This window comes from Mustela erminea, chromosome 19 (assembly GCF_009829155.1).
Source record: "Mustela erminea isolate mMusErm1 chromosome 19, mMusErm1.Pri, whole genome shotgun sequence".
NCBI classification, from domain to species: Eukaryota; Metazoa; Chordata; class Mammalia; order Carnivora; family Mustelidae; genus Mustela; species Mustela erminea.
This window is the reverse complement of record NC_045632.1, coordinates 14,062,362-14,083,818: the sequence shown is the minus strand read 5'-3', so window position 1 is coordinate 14,083,818 and position 21,457 is coordinate 14,062,362. Positions and strand designations below refer to the sequence as shown.

General features: G+C 47.9%; 1 protein-coding gene across 5 annotated transcripts; it reads left to right on the top strand.

The window, feature by feature from the left end:
* Window positions 1-3,531: 3,531 nt before the first annotated feature.
* Window positions 3,532-19,425, top strand: LOC116580308 (carcinoembryonic antigen-related cell adhesion molecule 1-like). 5 transcript variants are annotated; one of them, XM_032326542.1, is made up of 9 exons: window positions 3,532-3,726; window positions 4,556-4,915; window positions 8,338-8,616; window positions 9,091-9,264; window positions 10,506-10,781; window positions 14,858-14,984; window positions 15,707-15,759; window positions 16,460-16,488; window positions 17,546-19,425. In XM_032326542.1, the coding sequence occupies exons 1-9, from the start codon at window positions 3,663-3,665 to the stop codon at window positions 17,663-17,665; spliced, it is 1,482 nt and encodes a 493-aa protein (XP_032182433.1). In that variant the 5' UTR covers window positions 3,532-3,662; the 3' UTR covers window positions 17,666-19,425. The 5 variants fall into 5 exon arrangements, with proteins under 5 accessions (XP_032182433.1, XP_032182436.1, XP_032182431.1 ...); XM_032326540.1 differs by having other exon boundaries at window positions 3,533-3,726; window positions 9,010-9,264; XM_032326545.1 differs by lacking the exon at window positions 8,338-8,616 and having other exon boundaries at window positions 9,010-9,264.
* The last annotated feature ends 2,032 nt before the right edge of the window (window positions 19,426-21,457 follow it).

Here is a 21,457-nt window from a genome sequence, read left to right as displayed (position 1 = left end):
CTTCCTCCCTCTGCCCTCTTGACACAAACCTTCCCTTCCTGATGCACCCAGCTCCCTGCTCCTCCTCCTTCTCCCCACAGACCCACCACCCAGCATTCCAGCCACACAAATCACTGCCGCTCAGGGACACACACAGTATAACTTAACTGGAGACAACACACATTGATACACGTTCCTGGACATCAGAGTTTGGTGACAATTTACTGAGGGAAGAGGCGGGGACAATGTACTTACAACAGCAGACACTGGGACTCACAGAGCTGGAATATGATGGAGTATTAACACGATATGTGATCCATGTGAAATATCCACAGATTGATGTTGAATAAACATGAAGAATGGGGGCGCCTGGGTGGCTCAGTGGGTTAAAGCCTCTGCCTTTGGCTCGGGTCATGATCCCAGGGTCCTGGGATCAAGCCCCACATCGGGTTCTCTGCTCGGTGGGGAGCCTGCTTCCTCCTCTCTCTCTGCCTGCCTCTCTGCCTACCTGTGATCTCTGTCTGTCATATAAATAAATTAAAAAACAAAAACAAAAACAAAAACATGAAGAATGGCTTGGCACCCTGACTTGATCTTCTACGTTTCCCTCTTTGTCCACCAGATGGCGGTAGAGTTGCGCCGCCTCCAGGAGCCTTCCTCAGCCTGCCCACACCCAGCAGGGTCTGACCCTCCCCAGGCTCACTCACTCACAGTCCTCCTGGCTCCCCAGGCTCCCCACAACTGGACTCTGTCAGCACCTCTGGCCAACCAGGCATCTGCCCACTGTGGACAGCTCGTCCCTCCACACCCTCTGTCTTTCAAGGGGCGAAGGTCCACTCATGCTTCCAGTCTCAGCCAAAAGGTCACTTTCTCAGGAATGCTCCATGGGACCCCCCATCAGCTAAGACCCCCTGACATGTTCCAGATGCACCAGATACTTTCCCTTCCTGGCCCTTCTCTTTTTGATAATTGACCCCTCAGTGCCATGATTTTCTAGTGCTGCTGGCCCTGGTACAAGGTAAACCCCATGAGTCCAGGGCCCACATTTGTCCTGTTTTCTGTGGAGTTCCCCGGATCCAGCCCAGGCCTAACACATCACAGATGCTCAGTAAGTACTCGTTGAAGGCATGAGGGAAAGTACACAATGTCCCCCCATGTGAACCTGGGGTTAGAGCCTCTTCCCTGCAGACTAAGGCCACTGGCATCAGCATGGGAGGAGGCCAGCACGTGCCCGAAGCTGCCCCTGTAAGCTGCCGGGCCTTTACCCCTCCTAGATTCAGGAGGAAGGACAGGGGCCTCCTACAGTTAGAGGTCGGACCCCCATTCATTCCCACAACATGGACACCCCCTCCCATGTGGATCTTGTGAATGACTTCTCCCTTGGAAGGCCTGGCTGGGCAGCCTGTGTCCTTCCTCTTCTCTCAGAGATCTGACCTCGCACAAATTCTGGATCACAAACCCAGATGTGGTTACTACCAGGGGAGTTCAGAGTCCCACCCTGACCTCCAAAGACATCAGGAGCTGACTCCTCCTCACCCCTGGTCTGTGGGGACACCTGCTATGACTCCCTGAAGATTTCTCAGTAGCTCAAGTTGTCCTGGGGAACAAGGGGGAACTTCCCAGGCAGGTGAGACAGGAGAACCCAGCATCTGCCCGTTTTTCCCCCCGGGGCTGAGTCTCTGGGTAGGGGCACCCCAGCTCCTAGTTCCTGTGGAGAGACCTAGAGCAGAGGAGAGACAGGGACACAGATGGCTCCCCTCCCTGTTGTGATGGGGAGACAGGACATTGTGGGGTCCAGCCCCCAGGCTGGCACCTTTTCCCCAAAGGCTCAAGAGACCCCTACGAGGTCATTCCTTGAAATCTCGAGGACAGAGAGCTCCTGCTGAGGGAGAAAATCCCTCTGGGTGGACAATTCTCCTGACACAAGAGCAGGAATCTTCTAGACTGTGTCTGTATTCTCCCTGGGCTCATGCTGCCCTGGGATGGAGTCAGACAGTCTAGGACCCACAGGGACCAGGACCCGGCCTGAAAGTCACTCACCTCTGCCCAGAGCTCAGGGACCCTCATCCTTTGGAGCCTTGTCAGCAGCCCTCATGCTGCCCCCAGACTTGCCTCCAGGGAACAACATAGAGACATGCAGGCAACACACAGGACATTAAACCCTGAAGCTGGTTTTGGCTGAGGGGGAGGAGGAGCCTGGTTTCCATCTCTTTCTCCCACAGACCCTTCTGGGTCCCTCCCACATGCCCATTCTGTACTGACCACTCCTTCTAGGGCCCTAGGAGCACCCTGATCATCAGGGGTCCCTGTGTAGCTCCTATTCCCTGCTTGGCACCACCCATGGGGGAAGCAGAGTGACCACAGGAAGGTTCCCAGACAGAGGACACAGACTGCCCAGGACGCTCAAGAGTACACGGACTGTCTCTGGGCCACAGTTCAGCCAATGGACACAGAGAGGGAGGGTCTCCTCGAAACATTTCCAGGAGCCCCAGCTGCCTGACCTCCCACCATCTCTTCTCTTCCCAGGACACACAGGAAACCCCTTCGCACCTGGGAATGGAGCTCCTGAGACACCTGGCCCTGGGTCTCTGTCCCTGGAAGCAGAGACCAGACTGAGGACAACCAAGGATGGACCATGGGTCCCTCACCTGTCATCATCCAGCCTGTCCCTTTCTCCCCCAGAGTCATCTCTAAAACCTGGCTGCCGGGAGTCAGTCCAACCTCCCCAGAGTCTGTGAGAGCACTGGTGAGACCAGTGCCCAGCTGGCCTTCTCTGTTACGAAGGAAAATAATCCTCGGTATCTGGGAACCCTGGGGCTCTGTGTGTGGTGCCCACAGACTCAAGGCCAGGACACAGCAGGGGAGTGGAGAAAAGGGCCATCCTCTAAGAGAACTGGGTCCCCCTCAGTCTTGCTATTCAGAGTGTGTTTCCCAGGCCAGGTTGGTCAGCATCACCTGGGAGCTTGGTAGAGGCAGACTCTGGGGTTCACTCCACACCCGCTGAGTCAGACTCTGCATTTTCACAGGATCTGCAGACCCTCCATGGGCAGGAAGGGGCAGAGGCGGCCGCACCCCCCACATCATGGGGTCTCAGCCTGGCTGGGCATCTGCTGAAGCAGCATTTCTAGGTGTCTCCTGGGCATTCAGTCTTGATACAGTTCCACAGGTGATTCTAGTGCACAGTGTGGGTGACATCCCAGTGACAGGAGTTCCTGAGGCAGCCCCCAGGCTCCTGCTCCGAAGGGGAAAGCCGCAAGGGGAGGACAGAGGGCTGTGGGGGTGCTGTCCCTGTACCTTAACCCCAAGCTGTGTGGGTCACTGGACCCCAACGCGACAGGCTTGTGCTTGTCCAAACAAGGGCATGTGGGCGTTCTCCAATATGCTGGGAAATCACAGCTGAAGAGGGAGAGGCCTCAGCCGTTCCCAGGGAACTCCTAAAAGTAGACAGAAATGAAAGGGGAAGAAGGGGACAAGGGAGTGGGGAAGGAGGTGAGGGGAGGGGATCTAGCAGTTACCCCGCCCTGGCTCACGTGACCCGGCCCTGTGTCCCTGCCCCCCAGAGGAAGATCAGCTCAGAAGCAGGAAGGACGGCAGAGCTGACACGTTGGGACAGCAGTGCTCCAAGCATTTCTGAAGCAGAGGCTCTTCTCACAGAGGGAGGGACAGAGTGGGCAGCAGGTACCATGAAGCCCACTTCGGCCCCTCCCCGAGGAGGACGGGTTCCCTGGCAGGACCTCCTGCTGGCAGGTGAGAGGGTCAATTCCCTGGGAGGGGGCAGCAGGCTAAGAGAGAGAGGCTGGCTGGGGTCTCCAGGGAGGACAGGACGCTGAGAGGGGACAGAGGAGCGGGGCAGGACTTGGGGAGCCGCTCAGCGATAGGACTGTCTCATGATCTGGAAGTGGTGAGCCAAGGGCTATTTCCCAAGTACTGAGGACTGAAGTTTGAAAACGTATGATAACAACAACCCTACTGGGGTCCCTATTAGGGACCCTAAGAGCTGTCCCTTCCTACCAACCTGAGATCTTGACAAATGCCAGACTTGGAGGGCCCTGGGGACACATTCATTCAGCCCCGGGTATTTGCCGCCTGCCCTACCACCAGGGTATAGCACAGATCAGACGAGTCTCTGCCCTCCCCGAGCTCACTTCTGTGGGGACGAAGACAGACACCCAGAGACGTCTAGAATGTGAGGTCAGGTACTGACAAGCGTCATGATGGGAACAGAACAGGAAAGGTCAGGACGTAGAGACAGAGGGTCTTCAGAGGAGGCAGTCAGGGCAGGCCTCTCCTGAGGAACCCCTGAGCATGAGCAGGTATCTGAGGGCATTGAGGGAGTGAGCGACAGACATGGGAGGAAATTGTTCCAAACAGAGGAATTAAGTTCAGAAGTGAAGCAGTGCAGTCATGCCGCTGACCTTGACCAGCAGAGACACATACAGACACACAGATACCCATGCACGCTCACTCACACACACCCCGAGGCTGGGGGATGAGGACCTCCTCCGTCTGCAGGGCCCCAGCTTTCCCTCCGACACCTAGGTCCAGACCCTGATCCGTCTGCTCCCTTCCTTCCTAGTCTTGCTCTTAACCCTCTGGAACCCGCCCACCACTGCCCAAGTCACTGTGGAGTCCGTGCCGCCCAGGGCTACTGAAGGGAAGGACGTCCTTCTGCAAGTCCACAATCTGCCTAGGGATACTGGACGCTTCAACTGGTACAAAGGGGCCACAACAGAGGAGAACCGTCGTATTTTATCATATATATTAGATACACAAAAAACTGTTATAGGACCTGCACGCAGCGGCAGAGAGACAGTGTACCCCAATGGATCCCTGCTGTTCCAGAACATCACCCTGAATGACACAGGAGTCTACACCCTACAAATCATAAATAGATCTTATGACACGGTACAAGTAACTGGACAGCTCCATGTATCTGGTGAGTAATTCCCTCTCACCTCTGGTGCTGAGTGGGGTGAATTCTACTTCACACACAGGATGACAGGCCGGGACTGGGCCTCCATCCCCCTCTGCATTATGTCCCATGTTGGGAGGAGGGTTCCAGCATTTAGTGCAGGACACACAGTGGAGACTAACTTCCTAAGACTGGAATTCTTTTCCTGGAATCCAGACTCTGGAATCATCCGAGAAAGTACCTGCAGGGTCCAGCCAGGGCCAACCTGAGGGGCCCCCTGGGATCGTCACTAGAGCTCGGCCCAGAATTCCCCTGCACAGACTCCTGTCTCAGGGCTCCTGACTCCAGTGACTATGGGGGTTCCGTGACAGGGTTTTTGCCTTCCTGGCACGGCTGACTGGGAGCAATGATTTCCCAGCTGCCCGAGCCGGTCACCATCGAGGGCTCGGTACCAAGAGCCACATCTGGGGAGCGGCAGAGCCTGGTCCTTCACCTGTGAGTTGGGGTGGAAAACAGATAGCGAAGGTCCCTGGGCTTATTGTATGATGGCTCTGGCGGGATAGGAGACCCCAGAGGAAGGTCAGTGCCCCCAGGGAGGAACAGAGGAGAGAAGGTGCTCCTGGCAGCAACTCCCATACCAGGGATCAGGCCCAGGGAGCTGTCTCTCATGCAGGCAAGTAACAGCTGTTTATGGGGCAGCTCCTCTCTACCAAGCCTTAGGTGAGGTAATTGTGAAAGGTTAATAACAGATGACATGGCAGCCCTGAGACCACTTACTTGATTTTATTGAGGGGAAACTGAGGCATGGGGCAATGCAGACAACTGAATCAGACAACTGAATCAGAGTCACACAGGCAGATCACAATACTACAAGGTCTGTCTGTAGCCACAGCCCTGTCTCCACCCAGGTGGCCTTAGTAAGCATCTATGGACCCTGAGACCAGCTATTGGATCAGACGTTTCTTCTTAGGGATCCACAGCTCAAGGTAGATTTTCTGGTCTGGGAAGTGAGAGCAAACAGAGAATTAATGTTTTTAGTCAAGAACTAAATTACCTTCAACAATGATCAGAGTCAGTGCGGGGAACGCCAAGGCCTCCCCTTAGGTGGCCAATCCACAGCTCTCTGCATTGGACTTGGAATCACTTACTTTTTCCTGATGTGCTGATATTATCCCACTGGAGTATAAGGGAAAGGACTCTGCCTGCTCCTCCCAACTGTGTACCCCTAACTGGCACAGGGCCCAACAAATCAACTGCTCTTTAATGAAGGAGGAAAAGAATGAATGAATGATTCATAATCTCTTCAGAGTCTGGTCCCTGGATGCAGAATTCTAGGAGGTTCTAGACATACCTGCTCCCTGTCCCTCCAGGGGCTGAGTCTCATATTCTGTGAGACCCATGTTCTCTGACCACCAGGCCCTCAGGCCACTCCCAGAGAGTCTCATGATGACTGTGGTGTTGCTCAGCCATGGGAGGATCCCGTCCCTGGGTCAGCTGTGGGCTCTCAATGCCTGGAGTCTTTGGAGTCACTTGTAACCGTCACTGCTCACAGCCTGGAACATTTCTGGCTCTCTGCTCTATCCATGTTCCTAATCTTCCTCCTCCTCCTTTCCAGCTGGGACTACCCCTGCTCTGCACACTCTTCTTTACCCCCTTCCCTAGATTCTTCCACTAACACCTGTGGCTAGGCCTACCCTCCCAGGCAATAGTAAAGGTCACAGAAATCAGTCAGAGCAGCAGGCTCTGCTGGGCTCCATCTGGAGCCAGTTTCCCCAGTTCACCAGGAGAGTGAGCTTTCGCTGTGCCCTCATCCAGGGCTCTTTCCCTCCATGACGGCAACAAGTGGGACACACCACATAACAGGGACCTGTGACCCCTTGATCTACTCTCTACATGACTCCACCAGAGCATCAAAGGCAGAAGGGGCAGGTCTGCACTCCCCAAAACTCATGGGCTCATTTCATGCCTTTACTCCTGATTCATATCCTCATCCTGACAAGACTCTCGTTCTTCCCAGTGGCTCCCCAGACCCTCCCACAGTGGGACTGGCCAAACACTGCACCATCTGACTAGTCCATTGCCTTTTACACACACACACACACACACACACACACACACACGGGTGCTCCTGAGAACACCTCTACCGCAGGGTGGGGTCCTCTCACATGGTGAGATCTACCAGTCACTGTCCTTTCACTTAGATGCTGCCCAATTTGGATAAATTTGATCAAACTTGTGTTTCCTGAGATCAAAAGAAAGCCACATACAAGCATTGGGTTTCTTCCCATTTTGACTGTAGAAATTAGTGACAAGGACTTTCTTTCCTAAATTTACTAACATAACGCGTATCATTTCTACTAATTTGGTATCATTCCTCCCTTTATATAACAGAGGCACCTCAGATCCTTCCTGGATCAATTCTGTTCCTTAACAGGACTCATGTGTCTTTCTCTACCCAGGGAGTTACTGATTTCAAACCCACTATAACATCTTCCTTTGCTCAAAATGTAATCCTGGTGGGACCGCAGAACTTGGTCTACAACATACATCTGTCTCATAACTGTGTTTGTAAATGGTCTATGAAGGCCAGATATCCTTACCCCCATCCCCACCTCACCTCCCACCATTCACCGCTTCTGCATTTGAAAATAGCCGCTTGTATTTCAGGAAAGATGAGCATCGTCCTCACTGGCCTCTGCAGTGAGAAAAGAGACTTTAAAGACCAAGGGCAGAGCACACAGTTCTCTGCCAAAGCCAGTCAGGCCCTGCTTGTCCCCCTGACTCTTTTCTGGATCATTTCTAGTCTTGACTCTGCTCCACCAGCGTCTCAGGTCAGTCACTGTGGAACACCTGGGGAGACCTGCCCTACTTCGTGGCCCTGCAGCCTGGGTGCTGACCTGCCCTCTGAGCTTGCCCTGGTGTCCCCAGGTATTACTTCTGCTGAAATACTCCCTTCCAGGCCATGCTGCCCAGTGTTCTCCGGGCTTATGAGCTCTGGGAAGGCCCATCATGACCCATCTCTAGGACAACCCTGGAAAACAAGGCCTCAGGGAAAAACACGTGTAGGCTGACTGGTGGAGGTCTGTGCCGTAGAAAGGGCCTCAGCACCTGCACTTTCCAGGTGAGGCATCTGAGGCTGGTCAGTCAGGGAAGAGCCAGGAGAGGTCCAGGGTGCTCTCTGACTTCCTGTCCTGTGTCTTTCACAACCAAACTCTGATGCTTCTTTGACCTAAGAGAGCCTGTGCTTGCTCTTGGACAAACAGCAGGCAGCCTGTGTTCTCTGAGGCTCAGATCCTCATGCATTTGTCTTGAGAAACACAGACCTGCCTTATTCTTTGAAGGACTCCGGTTGGCTGAGAGGTGAGAGATGCCAACTCTGATTCAAGATGCCTGTGGAGGAATCACAGGTACCACCCAGGGCAATGTTCTTTCTGTTGTCTGCGCAGCGGAGTTACCCAAACCCCACATCACAAGCAACAACTCCAACCCCGTGGAGAATGTGGATTCTGTGCTATTAACCTGTGAACCTCAGACTCAGAACACGAGCTACCTGTGGTCAGTAAGCAATAAGAGCCTCCCGGCCAGCACCAGGCTGGAGCTGTCCCTGGACAACAGGACTCTCACTATACATGGTGTCACAAGGGATGACACAGGACCCTATGTGTGTGCAACTCGGAACCCAGTGAGTGACGGTCGTAGTGACCCATTCACCCTGAATGTTCTCTGTGAGTAGCTTCCGTTCCTCCCAAACCCGGGCTGCCAACCCAAATCCACACAGCTAGGGGCCAGGCCACATCCATCCTTCTGGGGACCGAGTCCATGACTCTCAGCTGGACCCCCAGGCTGGCCACGGCTTCTTGTCCCAGGCAAACCTGGGCTGGCCCGGCCTAAGCCAAGACTAGGAGGGGACAGGCTGCTCCTCCCTGAGAGGGTCACCAGCCTGTGAGGGGAAACAGGTGAATGTCTCACACCCAGGCTGAACACAGGGGGTTTCTGGTTGGGACTTTATAAAATGAGATTGGGACCCAGCTCAGAGGGACACTGTGGCCCTTGTACAGACCAGGAGCTTCCCCTTCCCTTGGATTGCATCAACTGTGGCTTTATTCTGTTTGCTCCAGATGGCCCGGACGCCCCCACCATTTCCCCCTCAGACTCCTATTACCATCCAGGGGCCAACCTCAATCTCTCCTGCCACGCAGCCTCTAACCCGCCTGCACAGTATTCTTGGCTTATCAATGGGAGGCCCCAGACAAACACACAGGAGCTCTTTATCCCCAACATCACTGCGAATGATAGTGGATCCTATACCTGCCTCGCCTCTAACTCTGACACTCGCCTCAATAAGACCACAGTCAAGACTATCACAGTCTCTGGTAAGTGGGTCCCTGGAGCATCTGCATGGATCGTTGTGGTGAAGGTCTGTCTGGCTTCCAGAAAAGAGCCTAGAAGTTATTTCCCATTTGCTTATGTCACAAGCAAATACCAAATCTGTCCCTGAACTCTACCATTACATGTCTGCAGACGCTTCCTCCCCTTGCTCTCTGATTTCTCAAGGCAGACCTTGGGTCCAGCCTGGAATGTGGGAATTGGGTTCTCTCGGCCCCAGAAAGCCCCATGTGGTGGAGAGGGCTTACAGAGGGAGAAGGAAGGTCCTTTTGCTCCTGGTTCACCCTGTGACTGACTCTGCTCTGATGTCATCTGTGGTGGGACAGGAGCATATGGAGAAGGTATAGGAGAAGCCTGTCTTCAATCTGGCCAAATTGTGCTACCAGTTGTGCCAGAGTCTCCCTCATGTGAGGCCGCCAAGAAATGGGCAAAGCAAGCCTTGAGGCAGACCCTCTGACTATATCAGGCTCCGAAGTCTACCAGTTCTAGAACCCTCCGTGAAACCATCATGTCTGATACACCAAACGAGAGCAATGAGTAATGGTAGATTCCCCAACAGAGTCCCTTTGCGGGACAGAAGGAGCAGTGCCAAAATTATATATTTATACCTACAGCTAAGAGTACCAGCCTTCTGTTAAAACTATGACCATTACTCTAAAGATTTCCTTTCTGTAATATTCTATCCAAAGGCCAGGAAGTAAAGGTCAGATTCAGATTGAGAAACCCTTTAGATTGGAACTTCTCCAGGTCCTAAGCTCACAAAGACTGGCTGGGCCATTCTCATTTTCTAATAAATTATTTAACAAAAGGGAAATGCCTTCCCTTTCTATGTAAAGCTACCATACTGAGAGGGGGCCTGATCTTTTCAGAAAGCTCTAGAAAAGGGTCTTGAGAAAGCCACTGTGTAAAAAATTCCACCTGATGATGAGGATGCTGGACACATGGGCTTAGAAGAGGTTCCTGGTGCTGATACCACAGTGATGTCTGGGTGGAGCAGACACATGACTAAGGGCGAGAGGGAAACTGAGGGTCAGAGGGCAAGGGACAGCCCTCTCCTTACAGATCATCACCTGAACAGAGACACTCATCCTTCTGCAGACAGCAGGGCCATCCTCTGGGGCACAGAGCTCGCTGGGGCCCTCCAACTGGCTGGCATCTCAGAGGAAGGAGTGTGGCTCCACACCCCAGGTGCCCATTCTCATCAGCCCCCTCCTGTGTTTCCCTGCAGAGCCCTTGGCCCAGCCCTCTCTCCATGCCAGCAACACCACACTCACAGAAGACGACTCTGTGTTCCTGACCTGCTCCACAAATAACACTGGGGTCTCTATTGGGTGGCTCTTCGATGGCCAGAGTCTAAAGCTCACAGAGAGGATGACGCTGTCCCAGGACAACAGCACCCTCACCATACACCCTGTCAGGAAGGAGGATGCCGGGAATTACCAATGTGAGGTCTCCAACCCAGGCGATTCCAGTAAAAGTGACCCTGTCAGGCTGGTTGTGAAAGGTAACTGACACCTTTCCCAGTGATACATCCTGGGACAATTACTCTACCAATGATGTGCAAAATGGATAGAAGTCACAGGGGGCAGAAGAGCAGAATAGAATCAAGAGACCATTTCAGTAAACAGGATGGCAGAGTGGTTAAGAGCTAAGTCTCTGAATCAGATATACTGTTTCTTATCCCAGGTCTGGCATTTACTGTGTGACCTTACACAAGATTCCTTTTTTCCTCTGTTACCATTTTTTTTTGTGCCGTATAATACACATAAGGTTTATCATTTTAACCATTTTCAGTTTACAGTTCAGTGGCAATAGTACACCTGTATTGTTGTGTAGCTGTCACCACCATCCATTAAACAGTCACTTCCTACTCCCGACTTGAACCGCATAACCACCATCCTACTTGCTGTCTCTAGAATGTGACTATTCTAAGATTACGTGGAATCATAATGACATTTTTTTGTGTGTGTCTCTGGATTTTTTCACTTAGCATAACGTCTTCAGGGTTCATCCATGTTGTAGCGTGTCAGAATTTCATTCCTTTTTTAAAGCTGAATAATATTCCCTCGTGTGTATCACATTTTGTTTATCATTTATCTGTCTATGAACTTTTAAGGTTTTTTTTCACCTCATGGGTGTACAAATATCTACTAAAATCCCTGCTTTCAATTTATTGGGGCATAGACCCAGAAGTGGAATTACTGCATCAAATGGTAATTCTTTGTTCAATTTTTTGACAAACTCCCACACCATTTCCACAGTGACTGCACCACTTACAGTCCCACCAGCAAATGCAGTGAAGTTTCAACTTTTCCACATCCTCGCCAACACTTGTTTTCTCTTTTTTTGTTTCGTTTTGTTTTGTTTTGAATGACATCCATCCTCATGGGTATGAGGTGATATCTAATTGTGATTTTTACCTGCATTTCCCTGATTGTGAATGATGTTGAGCCTCTTTCCATGTGCCTGTTTGCCATCTGCATGTCTTCTTTGTAGAAATGTGTTTAAGTCCTCTGCCACCCCCCCCTTTTTTTTTAAGATTTTATTTATCTGACAGAGAGACGGTGAGAGAGGGAACACAAGCAGGGGGAGTGGGAGGAGAAGAAGAAGAAGGCTTCCCACTGAGATGGGAGCCTGATGCAGGGCTCCATCCCAGGACCCTGGGATCATGACCTGAGCTGAAGGCAGATGCTTAATGACTCAGCCATCCAGGCGTCCCTCATTTTTTCCATTAGGTTTTTTTTGTTGCTGAGGTGTAGTTCTCTATTATGGATATTAACCCCTTATGGGATATGTGATTTGTAAATATTTTCTCCCACTCTGTGGGTTGTTTTTTCATTTTGTGGATAGTGTCCTTTGATGTACAAAAGCTTATAATTTTAATTGAAGCCCAATTTATCTAGTTTTTTTTATTGCCTATGCTTTTAGTTTCATATCCAAGAAATTGTTGCCAAACCCAAAGTCATGAAGTTTCACCCTGTGTTTTCTTCTAAGAGGTTTTATAGTTCTAACTCTTATATTTAGGTCTCTAATCCACTTTGAGTTAATTTTCCATATGTGGTGTTAAGTAAGCATTCAGTTTTTTTGCATGGATGTCTAGTTTTCCCAACACCCATTTGCTGAAAAAGCTATCTTTTCTCCATTGAATAGTCTTGGCACCCCTGTCAAAAACGGTGTGACTGTGTATGTAAACTTTTATTTCTGGGATCTCTATTCTATTTCATTGGTCTATTTGCTTGTCTTTATGCTAGTACCGCACTGTTTTGATTACTGTAGCTTTGTAGTAAATTTTGAAATCGGGAAAAGTGAGCCCTCTAACTTTGTTCTTTGTTTTGGATATTTGGGGTCCCTTGAAGTTACATATGAATTTTAGGATAGATGTCTCTATTTTTGAAAAAAAAAAAAAAAGTCATTGTTATTTGACCAAGATTTCACTGAATCTGCAGATCACTTTGGGTAGTACTGTCTTCTTAAGTCTTCCAAACGATGAACATGGAATGTCTTCACATTTATTTAGGTCTTTAATTTCTTTCAGCAGTGCTGTGTAGTTTTCAGTGTATAAGTCTTTCACCTCCTTGGTTAAATAAGTTCCTAAGTATTCTATTCTTTTTGATGCTGTGGTAAATAGAATTTTCTTAATTTCCTTTTTGGATTATTCATTGTTAATATATAGAAATATAACTGATTTCTGTGTGTTGATTTAGTATCTTGCAACTTTGCTGTATTTATTAGTTATAACAGATTTTGTGGACTCTTTAGTGTTTTCTGTGTGTAAGTTCATGTCCTCTGTGAACAAAGATCATTTCATACTTCTTTTTTCCAATTTGGATACCTTTGCCTAATTATTGCCCTAGCTAGAACTTCCAGTGCTATTTTGGATAAAAGTGACAAAAACAGGCATCCCTGTCTTGTTCCTGATCTTAGAGGAAAAACTTTGAGTCTTTCAACATTGAGTTAGATGTTGGCAGTGAGTTTTTCATCTGTGGCCATTATTATATTGAGGCAGTTTCCTTCTATTACTACTTTTATGGTTTTTATCATGAAAGTATATTGAATTTTGTTGGATGCCCTTACTGATTCAATCTCCTTACTGGTTACAGGTTTTTTCATATTTTCTATTTCTTCATGATTCCATCTTGGTTGGTTTTGTGTTTCTAAGAATTTGTCCATTTCATTATGGTTATCCAATTTGTTTGCAATTATTCATAGTACTTCTAAAATATTTATTATTTCTATAAAATTGATAGTGATTTCCCCCACTTCCAATTCTGATTTTAGTAATTTTAATCTTTTTTTAAATTAAAGTTTTGTCAATTTTATTCATCTTTTTTAAGACTCAGTTTTTGGTTTCATAGATTTTCTCTGTTGTTTTTCTACTTATTATTTTATTTATCCCCACTCTAATCCTTATTATTCTCTTCCTTCTGCTAGCTTTGGGTTTAGTTTGTTCTTCTTTTTTCAGTTTCTTATAAAGTTAGATTATTGTAAAGTGGAAATATTGTAAAGTGGAAAGGGTTATTATATGGATCAAATGAGATATATGTATTCACCAGAGCCTGGTACATACTAAGTATGCCATAGTAGTAGCTAAACATTAATATTAATACATCAGGCTTGAGCTGGTGAAGAAAACAGAAATTTAAAAAAAAGAAATTAAAAAAAAACAGAAATTAGGAAAACAGAATTTAAAAAAAAAAACAGAAATTTAAAAAAAGATGCAAATGTATTATTTATGGCTGTAGAAGGCATTAGGCAAAAAGCCAGTGGGACATAGTTCCTGACTGAACACAGGAGAGGATAAAAAGGAGTCAAATGCAAAGTTTCAAGCCTACTATGTTAGTTTTATCCCCTGAGATGTGATCAAACTGGGACTGCTTATTTATTTATATTTATTGGGAAAATATTTATTTATTTATTGGGGAAAATGCCCGTGAGGGAAAGACAGGAGTGGGAGGAGCCTGGGAGTTTGCTCAGACCATCGTGTAATTGTGACAGAATGAAGTTTTAGCTCAAAGCACAGTTCTGTAAAGGTGCCTGTCTGCAAGGCTGATGTGAGGAGGGGCCCTTGAACTCAAGTCACCCTTCAGAGGAAAATGGTTTCTCACAGAATTGGGCTTATTTCACATCCTTTCCCCTTACTGTCAGAAGTATGGGCTCTGTGCAAAGGAGATGGGTGAATTCAGAATGCACTCCCGAGGCCTTCCATCACTTAAGTCCTCACCACAAGAAACCCGAGGGGCACATACTTGTGGCTGCCACAGCTGGCACATGAAAAGGTGGGAAGTTATAGAAAAATAGCAATCAGTCTTTCTCACATTTCCAAAGCCTTCAAAAATATCTGAGCACAGACAGGCCAGGATGGAACTGAGGTAAGTCTGATCACAAGCCCAAAAATACAGTGAGAGAAAAAAAATCGAAGGATGAAGTCAGCTAATCACCGCACAGCAACTTTCCACAGAAAATGTATTCCTTGAAGGAACAGAAAGTAGAGACTACTACACATTGAGAGTTGTCCCCCAGGGGACCCCACTGTGAAATAATGTCACTTTCATTCATTCTTCTCTCTTCTTTCCACGATAGGTGCTTTAACGCAGTTGAATCCTGGCCTCGCACCTGGGGCTATTGCTGGCATCGTGATTGGGGTCCTGGCTGGGGTTGCTGTGATAGCAACCCTGGTGTACTTTCTGTTTATCAGAAAGACTGGCGGGTATGATGACCTTTCCTCTTGTTCCTCTTTCTCCAAGTCTAACTGCCATGCTTGGGAGAGGGAAGAAGACTTTGCCCCTGTCTCTGCACCTGGATCTGCTCCTCCCTTCTTTATAAACCCTTGCTTCCTGGCACTAATTCCTGTGGATCTCTTCTTCATGCTTCCCGGACCCCACTCTCTCTTGGACACAGTTATTCCCATCTACATCTGGCTTAGAGGGGGAAGATCCCCCTATGTTTTTATCTCCCAGTCAGGGAAGACAAGGTCCCAGGAGGAAACAAATGAGGAAATGAAAGGAGGAGCAGGAGAAAGTGAGTCGTGTGCTCTTTTGACAGTTGTAGGAGGGAGGGATAGGACAGGAAGAGAACCTAAGAAAAGGCAAAAACAACCAAAGGCCTCTTGGACAATAAGTAAAGTGAGAAAAAAGCTACCGTCTACCTAAAAGAAGGGGAAAGGTGTTGGAGTACAAGTAGGCTCCGATGCAAGGGACCCACATGTGGGACCCACATGTGGACATCCAGCAAACAGGAAAGGAAGAAATCCTAGAGGGGATCGTGGATAGACTGAAGGAGGAGGCCCTAAGAGGAAAGGCAGTACCAACCACTGTATAAATGAACACTGAGGAACTCCAAGGAATTACTTGCTGACCATGTCCTTCCTAATTCAAGAAGCAAAGGTCCTATGCTTGGGAATGGCAGTCACAGTGTCTGATATTTATTTAGGGCAAATGACCTGCGTGATGTCACAGAGCACAAACCCTCAGCCTCCAACCACAGTAAGTAAAGCCACTCACCCAGTGAGACCCATAGCAGGGAATCCTGGATTCCCAAACTACTTCTGACCTGAACTTTTGGAAGGGGATGTCCATTTCCTAACCTTAGGTTGGCATAGGTCCTCACACCCTTCTAGCCACAAAAGATTCCCCTGAGACACAGCCCTGGGAGAAATATTCACTCTGCCTGGGCGAAGCAGGCCTGAGCAAGATGGACCCATTTCCAGGAGTCATTTCCTTGCCCGCACTCCTCCCCTCCTGCCTCTATGACGGATGTGGGCATTCTCCTTTGGTGAAGCTTTCCCTGTCTTATGGTGCTCTGGGTACTGTGGGCCTCAATGTCCCTCCTTGCCACTAAAGCCTGTTGCTGAGAAATACATCCGGGTGAAAATTAAGACCCTGTGAACTGGAAGAAATTGTCAGAAGTGGGCTGGGGCCTCCTGTGGCTCTACTCTTGGCCCTCCTCTGGTACCAGTGCCCTGGGTCTGGACCACAGACTCTGAGGAAAGTGAATTCCTCAGGTGTTCATAGGCCACTTCCTTACCCTGCCCTCCTGCCAGCTGCCACCTCCTTCAGCTAGAAATCACAACAGCTTAGGACCCACCTCCCCACTCTCTCGCTCTCACCCCCTAACCCCCCATTCTACGGCTGTAAATGATCTTTGCATTTTCATGGATTGGGAACTCATCTTCTGTTTCCCCAGGTCAGGACCACTCTGACAATTTGTCTAAGGTAAGCACAGCCAGTTTCAATGTCTCATGGAAGTATCTCTGTGTAGAATGGGTTATTCTTGAAGATTCAAATGTGAGATCAAATTTGGGTCAAAATTCCTCAATGCAGCAACAAACAAAGGATTACTGGTTAATGTCTTCCTGGAGTCTACCTCATTACAAGAATGTGGACTTTGGAATTAACCCCATCCTGTATTTAATCCTGGCTGTGACTCTCAGTAGCTCTGTGACCTTGGACAAGTAACTTAAGCTCTTTGAGCCATGGTTTTGCCATCTGTAAAATGGGCATGCTGTCTACTTCAAAGAGAAGTTGAAGGAATCAAACGAGATGACCACTGGAAAACACCCAGCATAGCGCCCAGCATAAGGCACGAGATGGTTCTCCCTCCTCTACCCTCACTGACCCTGCTCTCACCAACAAAGGATGATATCCATTCTAATGGTTCTGAGGTCTTGGTTCCTTTACTTTACAATAATTTAACCAAATTTTTCTCAACCTTTCAGTAGAATACATACATATACCAAAAAGTACTTAAATCCTAAATATATTTTAACAATGTATAAATTTTCATGAGTTGAACACAAAAGTCACCCAGGTCAAGAAATAAAACGTCATCCTCCCTTTCCCCTGCCAAAAAAACCCTCCAGTTATTTCCTTCCAAAGAGTAACCACTACCCTGGCTTTCAGTGCACTAGATTACTTTTGTCTGTTTATGCCCTTACAAAATGAGATACACAGTACATCCTTGTATGTGTCTAGCTTCTCTCATTCAAAATTGTTTTGTGAGATTCATGCATGTCCTTGTATGCATTTATAGACTGTCCATTCTCTGTTGCTATATCACTGCATTCCAGTATGAGTAAATACTGTCATCTATCTCTTACAATGATCACTCAACCGGATGTTAGCAAGCAGAGTAATCTTGGCTAATTAAAGCCCTTCTCCAAAGCTAAAAAGTTTCAAAATGGTGATAGCACATGGTGCTGAATCACAGCACACAAGGTGAGGGTCTGACCTATGCTCTGATTTAACTGACCACACTGCTCTTGCCTTTCAGAGTGAAGAAGTTGCATATTCTTCCCTGAACTTCAGTGCCCATGAACCAAAGAAATCAACTTCAGCCTCCCCATCCCCAGCAGACACAGAAACGGTGTATACAGAAGTACAAAAGAAGTAACGTGACCTGTCCTGCTCGCTGTGCTGACTCTTTCCAACCTTTTCATCCCCATCATGAGGAGACCCCTTTACCCTCAGGGAAAAGGGGAAGAAGCCTCTTTCCCCACCTTATTCCCTAACAAGCTCCTCCAGGCTGCCTTGTCACAGTCCCTCCCTTCAGTGTCAATACATGAGAAGGTACATCCGGGATTCCTAGGAAACCCAACCTTCCTTGTCATTGAAATTTGGCAAAGGGGACCTTGGGAAGTTGCCACAACCTCTGCCCCTCCTCCTTTCCTTTTTTAAACTTCCCTATTCAGAGCATAGTCATTCCTTCCAGCCCCAGTCCTGTCCTATTGGAGTCTAACTTGAATTTGCCATAACCTTGAGAGTCCTCTCCTGATCCAATGAAATGCATGTGCCAGGAAAGAAGAGAGAGAAGAATTAAAAGCAAAAGTTTCTATCTCTCCAAAGCCCCCTGCAAACCCCACCCTGCACAGGAAAACAAATATGCTAACCTGGGAAATTCTATACCTTTGTCTGTTGTCAAAGTTGTCTACCAGGGCCTAAACACCTTAATGCTTAACTAGAAAGCCACCTAAGCCCTTTGACAAGCCTATCTTCAGAGAACCCACTAGAAACAATTAGGAAAATTAATCACTGAGGTCAACAGGTGATTCCTAATGGAAAATGCAAAAAAAAAGTATGTTTCATAATTTTCTTCTTCAAGGAAATGCCTACAGAAGGAGGGCTTATAAAGCTTCAGGGAGCAGTCAAGTCTTAGTAGAGATAATCAACTGGGAGTTTGGGAAAGGAGTCAGAGAGCTACCCTTCGGAGATGATTTAAATAATTATTAAAGAATGCACTGTTTGGTATGTTGGGTTTTTTTCCCCTGAGATATTCTGCCATTGCAGTTTTTGCAAGTGCTTGTTCATGTGAAAGGTGCTATTTCTACTTAGCTATATAAGCTGAACTGACTGCCTTCAGCCAAAGAAGCCACCAAAACCCCTCAAGTCCCCTTGGCCACGAGTTCCTCAAGGTCCTCATGTTGGGGGCTCCAAAAAAGAAGAGCAGCAGCAGCAGTTTTCCTCTTTTGTGGCTAGAATGGGTCTAACTCAGTTTCCCGGCATCCTAGGCCAGTCTTCAACCACCACCACTTTCCATGTCTCTGCTGTGCGTGGTGTCTGCCCCACTCACTTTTCAGGAGACCTGGCTTCTGCTAAGGTGTGACTGGTCCTTGAGAAGTGGGGTGCCCTGAAGGGAACACACTCACACCCCTGTTGGCACTGCTAACCCCCGAGAAAGCTGCCCTGGTGTAGATGCTCCTGGGAAGCAGGGATGAGAAGGGTATTAGGACAGGGGTGGGGGATAACTGGTTCAGAGGCCCCATGAACAGCCTCTGAAATGTTTTTTTTTTTCCCATGGGCATCTAGAAGTCCCAGCGTGCAGAACAGAAAGGAAGGACAGGGGAAGGAGAGGCAACATATTTCCCAACCAGCCTCCTTCTAGACACAGTCTCTTTGTGGCTGTTGAGAAAAGGATTTCATTCGATATTACTTGATATCATGCTGTGTCTAAGAGGCCCCTCAAAGAGGGCAAGTTGGGAATTCTGTGCACTCAGGTACCTCTTTCAAGGGTTTTCTAACTCTGACACAGTCTGTATATACTTCCCCACATCCATGCTATTCTGTGTTATTTAATTTTGTCTGGCTAGGGCCACTTCTGAATTATTTGTAAAATCTGCTTTATATTTATAATAAAAATTATAAAGTCAACATGAAGATGCTGCCTCGTGATTAATACTACTTTAGACAATATCTTCTTTACAGGCAGAAGAAAGAGAACTTGCTGAACTGGGAGTCAGAGTAAGCCTAAGTTTGCAGGTATTTGATCCAGTGACCAGAAAATCAGCTAAAGTCATTTGCATGCTTGCTGATAAAGTGAGTCTATCTAGAAATGACAGGCTATAGCTTCAACCTGCTTGGGAGAAATTGCCTATTTTCTTCTGAGAGAGATGATTCCAGGAGTAAAAGATCTCCGGGCCTCATTAGTAGGGATAAGCTACACTTCCTGCACGGGTGGCCCTGGTGAATGAGACGCAGCAGTACAGCTCGGGCTCGGAGCCTCCACAGGTCCAGTCACACAGACCCCTCTCTAGGGTATTCTACCCGGAATAACCTTCATTTATTAATCCCACTAAGTATTAGCCTGTTCTCTCATCTCCTTCACTTCCAAGCTGTGGAAGCATGTGTGCTGCGTCCCCTGTCCTTGTCACCTGCTTTCTCCTGTCCCCTGTCTTGGGGTGGAGGCACCACCCCGAGACCACTAGATGCAGCAGAAAGTCAGTATCTGTCCTTAGCCCAGTTCAAAGGTATTTTCACCATTGTCTGCTTTTCCAATGTCTAAGACCATGGACAACTTTTCCTTCTTGGACAATCTCCTCCTTCCGCCCCCTGACCTTTGCATCATACCCCACGCCAGATTTAGTAGTGAGACCTGGACTGGATACTTCCACCACCACCCTCTTCCACAGCTTCGATGACCTCTTTGCAGGTGGCTCCTGCATCTGTATCTCCAGCCCCTATGACTCCCCAGAACTCCTGATACTCACATCCAAACACCTTCTGAAATTCCTCCTCATTTAAGTTGCAATCCCCACCCCTACAGCCCCACCCAGGGAACTCACTCCTCTCCTTCCACATCTTCCCACACCACCACTATTTCCTGTGTTGCTCTTTGGTTTCCCAGATTTGATACATCACAAAGCCTAATGGTTCTTTAATACCTCTCAGTACACTGTTCTGTCGATTCCCGTGACCCTGTACAACCCAGGCCCTCAACAACTCTGCTGGAAGTACAGCCTGACTCCTTGTTTCTGGTCTCTCTATTAAATAATCTTTCTTGTTCTCTCTTGCCTCACCACCTTCTTAAAGACTGGTTCACTCTCGTGCTCAAGGGTCTATAGTGGCCTATACTGCGCTATCGGGTAAGCTCAAATTTCTTCCTCTTTACTAATATTTCTTACTTTCTTTACCACAACTCTAGTATAACTCCCCCATTGTAATTAGATCTGTCTCCTTACCTGACCCTGCTCCTCTACCCCATAGACACATATAATTCTTATTCCCAGTGATATGCCTAAAAACAAATACCAAACAGGGGAAAGTTCTGTTATCTCACAGAGGAGTTACCCCACTGGTCATCACAACTCCGACCCGAGGGAGGACAGGGACTCTGAGACTCAGAATGCAACCTACCTGTGACTGCCATCTCTTCCTGATGACCAACTCATGTGTTCGTGAAATGCTTATTGAGCACCTACTGTGCTACAGGTGTAGGTGTCAGACCCCATGAAAGACATAGAAATGAGAAAGGCTAGGAACATAATGCCTAAGACAGGAGATAAGACATGAAAAAGTATTAAAATATAAAAATAAAAAAATATATATGTATTATAATAAATTATAATATAAAAATAAAAATATATAAATGCTACAAGAGAAGACAGAAAGAAATCCAATGGGAAATGTGATTGCATATTGGAATGACAGGGAAATTAAAAAAAAAAACAAAAACAGTTGACACTCGGGCCCCACCCCCAGATTCCAACTCCATTGGCGTGGTCTGGAACCTTGGAACTAGTGAGTGTTGAAAACTCCCCAGATCCTGTTGATGTGTAGGCAAGATGAAGAGCCTCTGTTATCACAGGTAGGACTTGAGCCTCAAAGCAGTGGTTTTTAGCTAGGAATATAAATCAGAATGACCTGGGGAACTTTTCCAACATACACATTGAGCTCATGAACAATCCCTGAG

What these genes read in the sequence shown, in the direction of transcription:
- LOC116580308 (XM_032326540.1), top strand. Translation starts at nt 3,663, where the DNA reads ATGAAGCCCACTTCGGCCCCTCCCCGAGGAGGACGGGTTCCCTGGCAG. An exon ending in CAAGACTATCACAGTCTCTG is followed by an intron (nt 9,265 to 10,505) that starts GTAAGTGGGTCC and finishes GTTTCCCTGCAG; the next exon opens with AGCCCTTGGCCCAGCCCTCT. An exon ending in ACCCTCAGCCTCCAACCACA is followed by an intron (nt 15,760 to 16,459) that starts GTAAGTAAAGCC and finishes CTGTTTCCCCAG; the next exon opens with GTCAGGACCACTCTGACAAT.